The 13,727-nt window shown below is 52.9% G+C and overlaps 1 protein-coding gene across 4 annotated transcripts in view; it reads right to left on the reverse strand.

Annotated features, from left to right (window-relative positions):
* LOC144732175 (solute carrier family 23 member 1-like) overlaps nucleotides 1–13,727 on the reverse strand; it is a 55,356-nt gene that overhangs the window by 16,816 nt on the left and 24,813 nt on the right. For all 4 annotated transcript variants that reach the window (XM_078613522.1, XM_078613524.1, XM_078613523.1 and 1 more), the window contains exons 7-16: nucleotides 12,389–12,477; nucleotides 11,500–11,570; nucleotides 8,847–9,028; nucleotides 8,118–8,238; nucleotides 6,993–7,149; nucleotides 6,443–6,590; nucleotides 5,079–5,184; nucleotides 3,283–3,412; nucleotides 2,553–2,696; nucleotides 14–109 (exon numbers count right to left, since the gene is read on the reverse strand). In XM_078613522.1, coding sequence (XP_078469648.1) covers nucleotides 14–109; nucleotides 2,553–2,696; nucleotides 3,283–3,412; nucleotides 5,079–5,184; nucleotides 6,443–6,590; nucleotides 6,993–7,149; nucleotides 8,118–8,238; nucleotides 8,847–9,028; nucleotides 11,500–11,570; nucleotides 12,389–12,477 — 1,244 coding nt within the window. The remainder of the gene's footprint in view (nucleotides 1–13; nucleotides 110–2,552; nucleotides 2,697–3,282; nucleotides 3,413–5,078; nucleotides 5,185–6,442; nucleotides 6,591–6,992; nucleotides 7,150–8,117; nucleotides 8,239–8,846; nucleotides 9,029–11,499; nucleotides 11,571–12,388; nucleotides 12,478–13,727) is intronic.

Raw genomic sequence — 13,727 nt, forward strand, 5'->3', positions numbered from 1 at the left:
GGTGGCATCCTACCTGGTATGGTGTTGTCAAGCAGGAAGGCCACGCAGCCTCCCACGAACATCTCGGTGGTGAGCAGAACTGACAGCACCTGGTCCATCTCTGCCACACCTGCCGAAGCCACAAAGACAAACATCGCCCATGTAGCCTGAGAACCGTGTCGGGCCAAGTGGTGTAAGCGAACATGGGACAGTGCCGTGGCAAGCACCACTTCTGGCCGATTTTAGAAGTGTTTGTCTACACACCATACCATGTTCTCAACACCAAGTCGACCTAGGGGAGGCTCAGGACCAAATCAGATATTCGCCTCCAATGTTGGCCATGGCTGGGAATCGAATTCTGGTCGCCGGGTTCATAGCGCAGCGCACTGCAACATGCACAGAATCGCCTGCCAACGCCCCGACACACCAACTCAATCAGGCGCACAACCCCGAGGAGGTGATGCCAAGAGTATGACATGGGTGGGTTAAGACCAGCAGGACTGTGCACACACACACACAGATCTCTTGGGGTATTTTTAATTAGAGACACCACCACTTGATAATGCGTGGATGGATTATCCAGGGTTCGGATTAACCGTGCTTACCATTTTGTAATGAGAAAATATCTGCACCTCGCCGATGGTCAGCGACTCCACTGTGCTGTGGCCCAACACGGTGTGGGTCAGGCCGTGATCCAGCAGTGGATTGACAAAGGGCCTGTACAGGACTTATGTTTTATAATAAGTCATTAATTCCAACACCTCCGACTTAGCACGGTTGCCTATGCATGACGCCAAAGAAGCTCTACACACACGGATTAATTGCAGTTGACCACTGAAGGAAGCGGATCGTTTTTTACAAGGAGTCGTGTGTTCATGTTCTAGTGCAACACCTATGCAGCTCTGTGTAAATGATCAAATACGACAATGACTCACTGCCACGCACCGACACTAATTGCACATTGCCACAGCTCCAAGTCACCACAAAACATTCCCAGAATTGCCTATAAATGGCAAAAAACCCCTCCACCACATTACCCTCAACAATTCCCCTGTATGCTTTGCCGACCTCTGCGCAACGTTCAACTTAATAACGTTTCCAAGTAACATTTGAAGGGTGTAAACACATAAGAAGTAAACTAGTTAAGGGCCTATGCTCGCCATGCGAGTCTAAGGGGTCGTTTGGCCACATTGCATCATGCCGTTCGGTGCGGGGTTGGTCAAGATGGACGGCATGGACTTGGGAGCGTACAAGCTCGGGGAAAAAAGACGACATTTGCAACGCCTCACGTTGACCACAGTCCCTGCAGCTGCCTAAGACAACCTGGCGTGCAGCAAGGTGGCCACCCATCCAAGGGCTGCTTGGCTTCCGAGAGGGGGGCGCATTAAGCAATCACAAGGGCGCCGGACAAACGACGAAAGTATTCAACGTTAGTCCATTTCAACGAGAAAAAGTACGCAGTGGGTGCCGGCAACGGCAAAGCTGCGGTTGCCGAGCATTGTTTTGGTCGTGTAAAGACGCGGGACGCCCCGCGCAGCAGGCCACGGGAGGATGCGCCTGGACTCCGGGGTGAACATCGGTTGCAGAAGTTCCCCGAGCCAGATGTGTGGACCGCGGCGCGGGTGTACGCTCTCCGCACGACGTGGTTCCGACGCGCAGATGCTCGAATGTCTTCGGTTCGAGGGCCGGTGCAAACTTGGCGACTCCTCACGTGCGTGTCGGAGCAGCCATTGCGGTGGCACGGCGAGTTATGAAGCGTGCAAATATCGGTCACGCACGTTCGGGGACCTGTAGGCCGTCGGATTAGAATAATCTGCAGATGGCAGCTTAGTCATGCCACGTTTCAGTCGGTTATAGTCTGGCGGTTTGTGTCCCTCCGTAGTAGCTATTTCATGGTGTCGACTTCGTTGTTCGCGGAACGGAGGCTTAACGTTGCAAACGCAAGCGAGCGTGGCACCGCGGTAGCGTGCCGCAGGCTCAGCCTGGGTTACTGTCGTGGTGGTGTAGCCGGAGCAGCGGGCCGCACACGCCGGCTCTGCCGGAGGCACGGGGCCCGCTTGGCGCGGTCCTTGCGGCCGACCGCACACTTTGTGCCGACACGCACGGTCCGATACAAAGGTAAAGAGTTAAAGGTGAAGCCCCGCAGTTTGCTTGTTCACGCCACTGCTGGCAGACGAGCCTTTGGTCTAATTTTAGATTTGAAGCTTTCGTGAATGCAAGGATTCATACTCTTAGGTTCTTTCGGTAAAGTCATGTAGCTAAAAAATAAAATTTAAAGTTAATAAAAGTAATAATGGTCTACATTGGGCGTACCCACACACACGTTTATATATCTGCTGGGTGGATTGAGGGCGAGGGGGTGTGGAGATTTGATCAACTTTCCCTATTTAACTGCCACGCCAGGAGATGGACCTCTGGGGTGCAGGTCCAGTGCGTCGACCGTTACACCACAGAAGCTCCCTAAGGTTTCTTAAATCCCACTTATTCCATAAAACCCGTGACTGGCAGCCGCTGCGATGAAGGTTTCAACGACTCGACGCCGACGGTGGTGGCGCTGCTGCTGCACCGCTCACCGGTGTGAACCATGTCCTTGTGGGCCTTGATGAAGCTGGGCAGCGCCAAGCCGAAGAAGGTGGAGAAGCCCAACACGAAGAGGTTGCGCGACGAGTTGAGGTCCACGTACTGCAGGTTGGAGAGGCCCACAGCGGTGATCATCCCTGGCAACAGACAACGCGGTTTCAACGGACAGACACGCAACCCGACACGCACAGCGCTTGTGTTGCGGATGCGTACCCACGGCAGCCAGGCAGCTTCCGGTCTTTTAGCCCCAGTTCGACACGTCGTGTTTAGTCCAACGATTACGTTTGGTTTCATTGCACCTTTACTAAGGTAGACACCTATCAATTATAGATCCTTAGAGTTGATAACTGCACCGTGATTGCAGAAATATACATTCATCAATGAACCGCCAAATGTCCAGCACAAGCACGTTGTGTTAGTGGCTGTTAACAGTTGCCTTAGTAGCTCTGCTGTGTTTGAGGCCATGCCAGCCACGTGTGTTTGTGGCTGTTGTAACGTCCACGCTAGTCCCCATGTTAGCCGCCGTCTTAGCCCCCGTATTAGCCCCCGTATTAAGCATCCGTGCTAGCCCCTGGGTTAGCGGCCACGCGTAACTGGCTGTGTAGCCCGTGTTAAGTGTCCACGTTAGGCCCATTGTCAGTGGCCGTGCGTTAAGCGTCCGTGTTGGGCCTGGCGCTAGCCGGGCGTGCGTTCACGGCGTGCGTTCACGGCGTGCGTCGCTACCGAATAAAGTGCAGAAGAGGGCCCCGAGGATGGGGTCCGGCAGCGAAGCGAAGAGGGCGCTGAACTTGCCGACGAGGCCCAGCACCAGCATGATGGCGCCGCCGTACTGCACCACACGGCGGCTCCCAACCTGCGCCGCGCCAGCAGCGGTGTCAACAACGCAGCACGGGCCCCACAGTCCCCGGCCATCGACTCGCCCGGCCCTCACCGCTCACCGGTTTGTACACGCGGCAGTGGGACTCACGGACTTACCCTGCACGCCCCCCCCCTCCGTCCTTCCCCGAAAGGCACACTCCCATAGCGAGGTGCCGGCTCTGGTAAATGGGACAGCAAATAACGAGCACTGGAGTGTGTCGTGGCGAGTGTAGTGGTAGTGTGTCATGGCGAGTGTTGCGGTGAGCATGTCATGGTGATTGTTACGGTGAGTGGAGTGGGAGTGTTGTGGTGAGCATGCCTTGGTGATTGTTAAGGCGAGTGTCACGGTGAGTGGAGTGGGAGTGTTGTGGTGAGCATGCCTTGGTGATTGTTACGGTGAGTGTCACGGTGAGTGGAGTGGGAGTGTTGTGGTGAGCATGCCTTGGTGATTGTTAAGGCGAGTGTCACGGTGAGTGGAGTGGGAGCGTTGTGGTGAGCATGCCTTGGTGATTGTTACGGTGAGTGTCACGGTGAGTGGAGTGGGAGTGTTGTGGTGAGCATGCCTTGGTGATTGTTACGGTGAGTGTCACGGTGAGTGGAGTGGGAGTGTTGTGGTGAGCATGCCTTGGTGATTGTTACGGTGAGTGTCACGGTGAGTGGAGTGGGAGTGTTGTGGTGAGCATGCCTTGGTGATTGTTACGGTGAGTGTCACGGTGAGTGGAGTGGGAGTGTTGTGGTGAGCATGCCTTGGTGATTGTTATGGTTAGTGTCACGGTGAGTGGAGTGGGAGTGTTGTGGTGAGCATGCCTTGGTGATTGTTATGGTTAGTGTCACGGTGAGTGGAGTGGGAGTGTTGTGGTGAGCATGCCTTGGTGATTGTTATGGTTAGTGTCACGGTGAGTGGAGTGGGAGTGTTGTGGTGAGCATGCCTTGGTGATTGTTATGGTTAGTGTCACGGTGAGTGGAGTGGGAGTGTTGTGGTGAGCATGCCTTGGTGATTGTTATGGTTAGTGTCACGGTGAGTGGAGTGGGAGTGTTGTGGTGAGCATGCCTTGGTGATTGTTATGGTTAGTGTCACGGTGAGTGGAGTGGGAGTGTTGTGGTGAGCATGCCTTGGTGATTGTTACGGTGAGTGTCACGGTGAGTGGAGTGGGAGCGTTGTGGTGAGCATGCCTTGGTGATTGTTACGGTGAGTGTCACGGTGAGTGGAGTGGGAGTGTTGTGGTGAGCATGCCTTGGTGATTGTTACGGTGAGTGTCACGGTGAGTGGAGTGGGAGCGTTGTGGTGAGCATGCCTTGGTGATTGTTATGGTTAGTGTCATGGTGAGTGGAGTGGGAGCGTTGTGGTGAGCATGCCTTGGTGATTGTTATGGTTAGTGTCATGGTGAGTGGAGTGGGAGCGTTGTGGTGAGCATGCCTTGGTGATTGTTACGGTGAGTGTCACGGTGAGTGGAGTGGGAGCGTTGTGGTGAGCATGCCTTGGTGATTGTTATGGTGAGTGTCACGGTGAGTGGAGTGGGAGTGTTGTGGTGAGCATGCCTTGGTGATTGTTATGGCGAGTGTCACGGTGAGTGGAGTGGGAGTGTTGTGGTGAGCATGCCTTGGTGATTGTTACGGCGAGTGTCACGGTGAGTGGGGTGGGAGTGTTGTGGTGAGCATGCCTTGGTGATGCCCAGAACGCCGATGTTGGGGCTGGACGAGGTGGAGCCGTTCCCTGTGCCGAACAGTCCTGTGATGATGCAGGCCAGACCCTCCATGAAGATTCCCCTGATGGAGGAAACACGGAACGTCAACCCCCGCCACGCTCAACCGCCGCCACCATCAACCCTCGACCTTCTCAACCCCCTCCCCCCCTCCCCCCCCATGCTCAACTCTAGGCAAACCAATTTTTTTCAACAACAGCGGCTGCACCGAGTGGGACGTGCAGGAGGATACGCGAGGGTCGATTGCCGAGACAGATATTGCTGGAGTCGTCTCCACGAATCGGGCGACCGAGCGGGCAATGGTGGGAGACTACGAGGGCAAATCTCGGAGTTCTCTGCGTGTCTGTCTAAGATGCAGCCGCTGCGAGGAGGGTTCAACGGCAATGAGTTGTTGTGGCAGCAGCGACGGCTTTGGCCACGATCACCTCTCGATCTGGTCTTGTGGCTAAGGATTCAGCCAAGATGTAAACCTCACCCTCGCTGTAAAAAATTAAAGCATCGTATGTAAAATATACAAAGCGATTTAGCACGGTTGACTACAGAAGGTGCGCGCAAGAAGTTCAACATACATGACAACCACTGTTGGGATGACACGCAACTTAGTCAACCCCCAACCGGGAGTTGGGGGTTGACTTTGTGAACTTCCGATTGCAAACAGTTTGCTCATCTGCTGAGCCGTCTGACCTGAAACAATGCTACTTGAGCTCTCCGAGTGACTGTAAAACCTGTTACTGTTGTTATTAGCCTGCGTGTTAAACAGTTCACGATACTGTAACATGATTTAATTATCCATAAAAGCTTCACTTTGTTTCAAGACTTTGCATGAGTGTCCTGCTACATCGGGGGATGCGTCGCCCAGTCCTAGCGCTCGACACTTAAGTGCAGAATGAAAACACCGGAGCAATGTATCATGGTCACGCACGCTCAGGGCTTAAAGGTAACCGGGTCTGTCTGGGGTAGAACTGGAATATTTAAGCACCCAGCACACCACAATCCAGCACACTGCTCGCTGTGGGCTGTGGGGTTACTGGTCACTTGCCACCTGCTCCAGTCTACCGGCGACCCTAAAAGTATCCGGTGAGACCTGAAGCCGTGGGCACACTGTACCACACCGAAAACATCAGAGGCAAACTTAGCGGAGCAGCAGCTCCTAATGCCAGCCCCGTGTGGACCAGACAATGCCCTGCACTCTAATCCCAGCTTAACCCAGAGAGACGCAGAATCCCCAAGCAGATTGATGGCGAGTCCGGCATTGAGGGGAGGGGGGCGGGGGGCAGCGAGTGAGGCGGAACGCGGTGGAGGATGGTCGTGCGCTTGCTCACCGGTTGATGGCGTGGATGGGCGGTGGCGGTGCCCCGGCGAGGCGGGCGCAGGCGTAGTAGTCCCCGATCGACTCGACGATGCTGGCGAGCATGGCACTCATCATGCCGATCACGCCGGCCGCCGTCACCGTGGGCAACCCCCACTGGCCTGCACGCACAGAGAACCCCTTCCGTGTAGCGTCAACGGACTGTAGGAGCGAGTGCTGTTAGTGAGCGGCACCTAATGAAGGCCCGAGACGAGCAAGTCGCACGCAAGGCGTGGGGGTGGTAAACACAACTCTCCCCAGTGCTGATGTTTACACACTGGACCAGGTACTCATTTAAGGCGGAGTCGACCTAGGGGAGACACAGGACAGGTTCAGATATTAATTACTGATGTTGGTTGTGGACGGGAGCCGAATTCGGGTCGCTGGGTTTAGAACACAACGCGCGGTCACGCTACACACATCATCAGCCATGAACAATCCACAGTTGGACCAAGGTACCTCCACAAAATGTCGTGATTCTATAGCATAGTGCGTACGGAATCTAGAGTGTGAGGGGTACGCACAGGGATAGGGTATGCGGAACCAGGGCGCGATGGAGATGACCTCCCCGCGTGCGTCCGTGCGTGCGTGGTATCCGTATGTCGCCAGCTCGCTGGGGAACACGTTGGTCTCCGTGAGCACATAGCACAGGAGCCACGCGATCACGATCGCGATGATGATCTGCGGGGGAGGGAGGCACGGACACACGGCCCACAGGAGCGCATTCGCCACATGCCGCAGAAGTTCACGGTTTGAATCCGGAAGGCCACCCGGGTGAATACTGCCATGCATGTTAACCGTAAATTACTACGCGCCATCTGCTTCACAGGGAACGTTAAAGATCCGGTCTAAATTTGATACAGTAAATCTAGCTGTGACGGTCCCACCTGATGACGGAGACTTGTGTTGCCTCCGAAACGTCGTGATTCATAATTTTATTTCTATTATTATTTCTATTATTTTTATTATTTATTATTTACCTACGTGACTTTACCGAAAAAACCTAAGAGTAGTTAAAGATCCGGTGACGTAATTTACAAGCGTAGGACACGAGGAGGCGAGAACGGCGCGAATACCAAATGTGCCCTATTAAAATTATTATTCAGGTAATTGTGGAAACCCGCTACCGATCTACAGCTCACTCTCGATCACTCGTGGGTGGGCTATTTGGGTTGCGGAATAACCGTGCTGGCGAAGAAATCCGTGAAATGTCTTCACGCGTTCACTGCTTTATCTGCTCCCGACTCATCGAGGGTCAACGTCCGGTGTCGCCGTGAGTAAACGCGTCGGCAAGTCACCGATCACCGTGAGAAGCATGAACACAGACGACTCATTCTAAGTCTTCTCCCCCATTCTACGAAGCTAGACGGTACACACATTTTTGTATCCTAATTTACTGGTGTTCTGCATTAGGTGTGTGTTGTTTTATTCGAGCCACCCCTCCCCCCAGATAATCAAGAGTCGACTATCGATTTACACCACCATAAGCACTACCATGTACCCGCGAATAAAAGATAACTGATTTGTAATTCCACGCATGTACCGTGAATAAATAAAAAATCAATGTAACCAGATAATCATTACACCCCTGACTCACTCTTTAGAACACTCCCCACTTGGGCCTCACAGGAGCCGCGGGCGGCACTAACCGGGAACATCTTGAAGACCTGCACCCTGTAGACGGTCCACCCCTTGCCACGCTTGTAGCCCAGCAGCGGCAGGTGCACGTTACGGAAGTACTGGGAGAAGAGGATCACCAGCACGATGGTCCTGTCAGACGTGCGCATGCAGCACCCAAGTCACGCGACGCACACAGGAAAACGCACCGCAAGTTAAGATAACATAGATTTGTATTTGATGGAGTGTTCTTCACACATGGGTGTTGTCTAGCAGCGCTTTAGACACGATCAGTGACTTAGGTCACCTCTCATGCGACATTTGAAAGGGCACCCCCAGTGGCAGCTCTCCCCGTGTGGCACCAGGTGACTCAGCACGTGACTTGTGAATGGGCATTAGTCTTCCAGTTGGGGACAACGATTGATGTGAGTAATTTGCGGGTAATTTTTTCGAATTGGTAAAAATTTGGACCAAGACGCCGACACACAATACCCAACTCGTTCAGAATTGCATCCGGGGTTCTTTAACGTCGACTGTCCAGCAGATGGCGTGCGGAATTTACAAGTTAACACACACCGCAGCATTAACCAGGAAGGCCTGCCGGAATCGAACCTCAACGTCTGCAAAACCGCCGGGCCAATATGACGTTACACATTGAAAGTAAACGTAATTTAGACAGTGGGCCCTCCAAGGGGGCAGGGCACGGGAGGCAGGCACAGGCGGCACGCACCGTGGGGCGGTCATCACCGGCGGCGACTCACAGCATGGCGATGCCCCAGTGCTTGCCGGCACGCTCCCCGGCTGCCGGGAATACGGAGAGGCCGATGAGCGACACGGTGGGAGCCACAGTCAGCGGGCCGATGTAGGCGAGCAGCACGCCCGGGACCCCCAGCAGCCCGATCACCACCTCCACCAGGCACGACACGATGATGGCGCCCTGGATCTTCCGAACGCAACCGAGACACCACCACAAAATCGTCATCACCATCGCCGGTACAGCCACCGAGACACAGACCCAATCGGCCGCTCCTTTTGACTACAAACAGAAAGGCCAGAGGTAGAGTCACAGCACATACAGAGGCCAGAGAGGTAGTGCCCTCTCAACGTGCTGTGAAGGGCCACTGCCCAAAGCATCACCTCTTCTGTACTTTTTACTGATGAGCTCTAATTAGTTTTTGCGTTTTTTTTGGCGAACAGTAATGTGCGTGTTCAAGTGCAGCTTCCTGCTAAGGGCCTTGGAGAGTCCTCCGTTGGGCTCTCACTCAGGGACCGCTTCTCCCAGCCTGCTGAAAAAAAACAATCACCTACTGTGTTCTGGGCCATCCAACACGAGTTCAAAACTCCATTAGTAACACAAATGCAGGACAGACCCTCCCAGCCTGTCCTGCGTTCATCATGGAAGAACAAGGAGTGATCGACTGCAATTGATCTGACAAGTTGAGAAGGGCTGAGCCTGGTGCCTTAAAGGGTGACGGTCAAGAGCTTGGCAGATGTTGCAGGTGTGAGGCTGGCCAGGAGATGGCAGGAAAGCACTGGGCTCAGTCCACACAATAATTTAATTGACAGTATTTATGTATTAAATCCATCTGTGCGGAGCATTGAGTGTCACCCCCTTATATTGTGATTATTTAGATTATGTTGCTGCTAGAAATGTCCAAATGATAAGCCACTTTGTTGAGCGATCATTTGTGTGGCCAGTTTGCTTCGGAAAAGTAAGCTAATACCTCGTTCGGCTGTGCTTGGTCGGATGGGGATGTATGAAAAATAATAATCGGTTTTACCCTTTCTGGCAATAAAACAGGTGCTAAGATGTTGAAACACCACCAACTAGAGACCTTTTTCAAGGAATCATGTCTGCATTAATCACACGTACTGGTGGTGAACATGCAAACAAAACATGCTCTGATAATATATCGATTGTCCTTGAAACTGATTGGTCTACACCAGAGACAACATTCTTTAGGGCCTAGTCTCACCAGTGTAGACCAGAGAACGCCAAAGGGCGAATACTACACAGAAAAGGAACGCATCAGTGCATTTATAGCTGGCCCAGTAATGTTGCATAACAGAAGCAAGCAAGCAGTCGCGTTTGACCATCGCCTGTTGTGCAACACGCCTACAGTCTAACAAAGGTGTGCGTGGGGAAAGTCGTATATTTTATTTTGGCTCAGCGCTTAAAACATTCCAAAAAAAATCCTCCCATTTTTATTGAATGTTGGCGCCGTGGTAACTCTCGTGCCTCATGGCAATATGCACCTGGCTTCCATTCACATATACGGCGCTTTTCTCTGCGGAGTTGATCGTTTCTCCTCCCGTTCCGTATGGGTTTCCTCGGGGTTCTCCAGTTTCCTCCAATAGGAACCCCCCCCCCCTCCATAGAATGTAACCTGTATTGGCCAAACATCCCAATGCTGAAAGATTATTCAAATGGGATTTACACAGGAGCAGCCGCGTCCCCCCCCCCGCCCCCCTTTCTACAAAACACGGCAGTACTCTTCTGAATAACGGTCTTCCTGTGTAAACAAGAGCAATACAAAAAATTATGAAATTTAATAAAAAAATATTGTGAAAAGGGGTCAATAGGGTGCAGGCTTGCGAGCAATAGCCCACGGAAGTCATTGCGGTCAATAAAAGCTTGAGAGCAAGACCCGCTGCCCGAGGCTCTTCACAGTGGGGCCCCTTCTCACCATTCCGCCAAAATTTTAAAAGATCAACCACCTTCTGCAGGTGTGTTATTCCAGAAAGGTTCACTCCCTTAGTAAAAGCCTGTGTCTGGAGAGCGAATGTCGTTACTGATGTACGTCTGGTTCGGAACGTAAACCTCTAATGCAGGTGGCTCAGACCGGCAAACTAAAATCTCATGCTGTCGAAATCCGGACTTAAACCCAGGCTTCTCAGCGTTGCCGGCTCAGTGCTCCGACCTTTGAGCCACTCGGCCACATATTATTGCTTAACTGCACTGAACATATCTTCACTATGTATTTTTAGGCCTGTTGTTTTCATAACCGGTTTACAGTTTCACTGTCCTCAAGTAAACTAATGTCTTCTGTCAAAAACTTCTGTTCTCAATGGGCCCTTACCTGGTTGTAAACATTTACAACCGCTCAATATTATTTTACGTTAACAATTTTGTCAAACCCGTAGAATTCAAGGTAGAATTAAAATGGTTTGATTTCCATTAATGTACATGGGCTTACTCATCGAGTAAATATCTATGTTCACAAATATAAATGAAATAATGCATCACAAAACCCTAATGACACCCACGGTGACACTCAACACCAAAGGGGCACGACCGCCTCGGGCAGTGGCAGGCCTGTCCCGGCCTGCTCGCCCTGTCCCGGCCTTCTCGCCCTGTCCCGGCCGCGCGCCCCGGTGAGGAGGCCAGGACGGGACCGACCGGTGTGGTCGTACCTCGCGCATCCGCGGATGCCAAATCTCGGACGTGTCCAGCGGCTGCGTGGTGCTGTTCGCAAACATGGCGTCTGGGAGGAGAGACAGACGAGCAGAAGGGCAGCGCGTTAACACGACTCACGCGCAGGTGGGGAACGTGAACCAGGAGCCAGTTGTTACACTCCACACAGATGTGTTATGAAAAAACGTCGTCTTTCTAACGTCGTTGGAAATGAGAAGGCCATTCTGTGCCGGCGCCAAGGTCTAGAAAACATGACACCGCAAATTGCTCAACTGGGATTACACACAACACTCATCGTCACCCCCAACCAGCGGACTAAGTGCCAGCTTGCAGACTGTGTGCCGAGTCGCCTTGTGCCGCAAAAGGACAGCTGCCATTGGGGGTGCCCTTTCAAATGTGTTGAGGTGCGATGCAAGCCACTTATTACGTGTTGAACGCTCCGACACGCCGCGGCGTAAAGGGTGCTCTATCAAAAATAATGATGATTATTTATACCAATGTTAATCCACTTGCCAATAGATGTCACATGATGAGATGAATGATCACCTGGTGGCCAGGATATAGCAGTACAGCAAGTGGGTTCATGAACCCATCGACGTGGAAACTTGGGTGTTATCTCCCTTCTATAATCGGGTGGATTTGCTCCGAGTTCTCTCGTTTCTTCTCACACGTAGCCAAACTCCCATTCATGGAATTGGCCTAGCATCCTAATGTAGCAGGACCCTCCTGAGACAAGAGTCTTGAGACTCGTGGATATCAATAAATGACTGTCTTGACGCAAGTGAGGAGCGGTGTGAGCGGTGTGACCGGTGTGACCGGTGCTCCCGTGCCCTGTGTGCAAGGCAAGGAGCTGTGCGTGCGTGGGGGAGCTGTGCGTGCGTGGGGCACCTGTGTCCGGACACTTCCACTTGTCCAGCGAGAGGATCGCCTGCGCCGGCGCCAAGAAGGCGAAGGCGCTCGCCTGGAACAGCGGCAGCCTGCGCAGCGAGCGGCAGCACACGCGAGTGAGCGACGCAGCCCTCCTCCCCAACCCAGCTCTCCCCTTGCCACAGCCCGTGTTCTCCCTTGCCACAGCCCGTGTTCTCCCTTGCCACAGCCCGTGTTCTCCCTTGTCACGTCAGCATGGTTGGGACCTTGTCCTCACCGCGGAACGAATCGGGCTGTCAAACACGCCAGCGGAGAGCTACGCTGGTGGATAATGCTGCAAGTGGCTTGTAATGTGCCGAGGCAGCGAGGGTTGGTGGTGCACAGACTCTCGGATTGCTAGGGTGTTATGGCAGTACAGCAAGTGGGTTACTTACCATCAATATGAGGATTTAATGTTACCCCTTCCCCTCACATTTGTGGGTTTTCCTCTGGGTACTCCGGTTTCCTTCCACAAGTGTGAACACTCGGAAATGGAGTTGCCCAAACATCTCGATATAGGACCTCAGAGCTTGGGCAATCGTTGGTAGCACTGGTTCTGGCGCCCTTCACACTTGGCTGTGCTTTCCCACGCCTCTGAGTCTAACAAAAACCGTGTGCATGTTTATCATTATGAACAAACCCCATGATAATATAATTCCACTCGCCTTACTGAGCACGCTCCAATTTGAAATGCAGTGTTGTTGCTAAAGTATAGTATATTGCCCTCTTGCACCTGCTTAGTGGGAACACGTGGGGTTGCCGACCACGAGGCCGCGTGCCTTTGCCTTGTGCCAGTTTAACGGAAGCTCATTCCTGAGCTTCCGTTTATGCCAGTTTCCTCTTTTTCTCTCCAATTTTTGGGGCTCCCCAGAAAAGCCTCGTTATGTTAGGGACACGTTATATCTGCTCGCGGTATTGCGAGGACACCCGACAATACACCGCACTGGAGGAAGAGCATCTACCAGCCACCGCACCGCGATTACTCGTGGAATTACTCCAATTTGGCCGCCTAGCAGCGTGGCCTAGTTATCCCTGACACCCAACGCTCGCTGAGCCAAGAGCTGAGAAAGTAATACGCTTTGCAGCACAAAGGTACATTTAATAGCAAGGGATTAGGTCAGGGCTTTCACGGGGATTATCCGCTGGGGTACCTTACATCCAGAGCACACTTCTTGGGCACCCAGGAAAGAAGACAACGGGCCGCGCTGCGCAACTCGCGACCGGGGACGCACGAGCAGCATCGTGTACGCGAGGTCGCCGACACTGAGCCGCTCATAAATTGCGAGTCGCCGTGGCTCCTGAGCGTCGCTATCGATTACCA

This window comes from Lampetra planeri, chromosome 41 (assembly GCF_965212315.1).
Source record: "Lampetra planeri chromosome 41, kcLamPlan1.2.h2, whole genome shotgun sequence".
NCBI classification, from domain to species: Eukaryota; Metazoa; Chordata; class Hyperoartia; order Petromyzontiformes; family Petromyzontidae; genus Lampetra; species Lampetra planeri.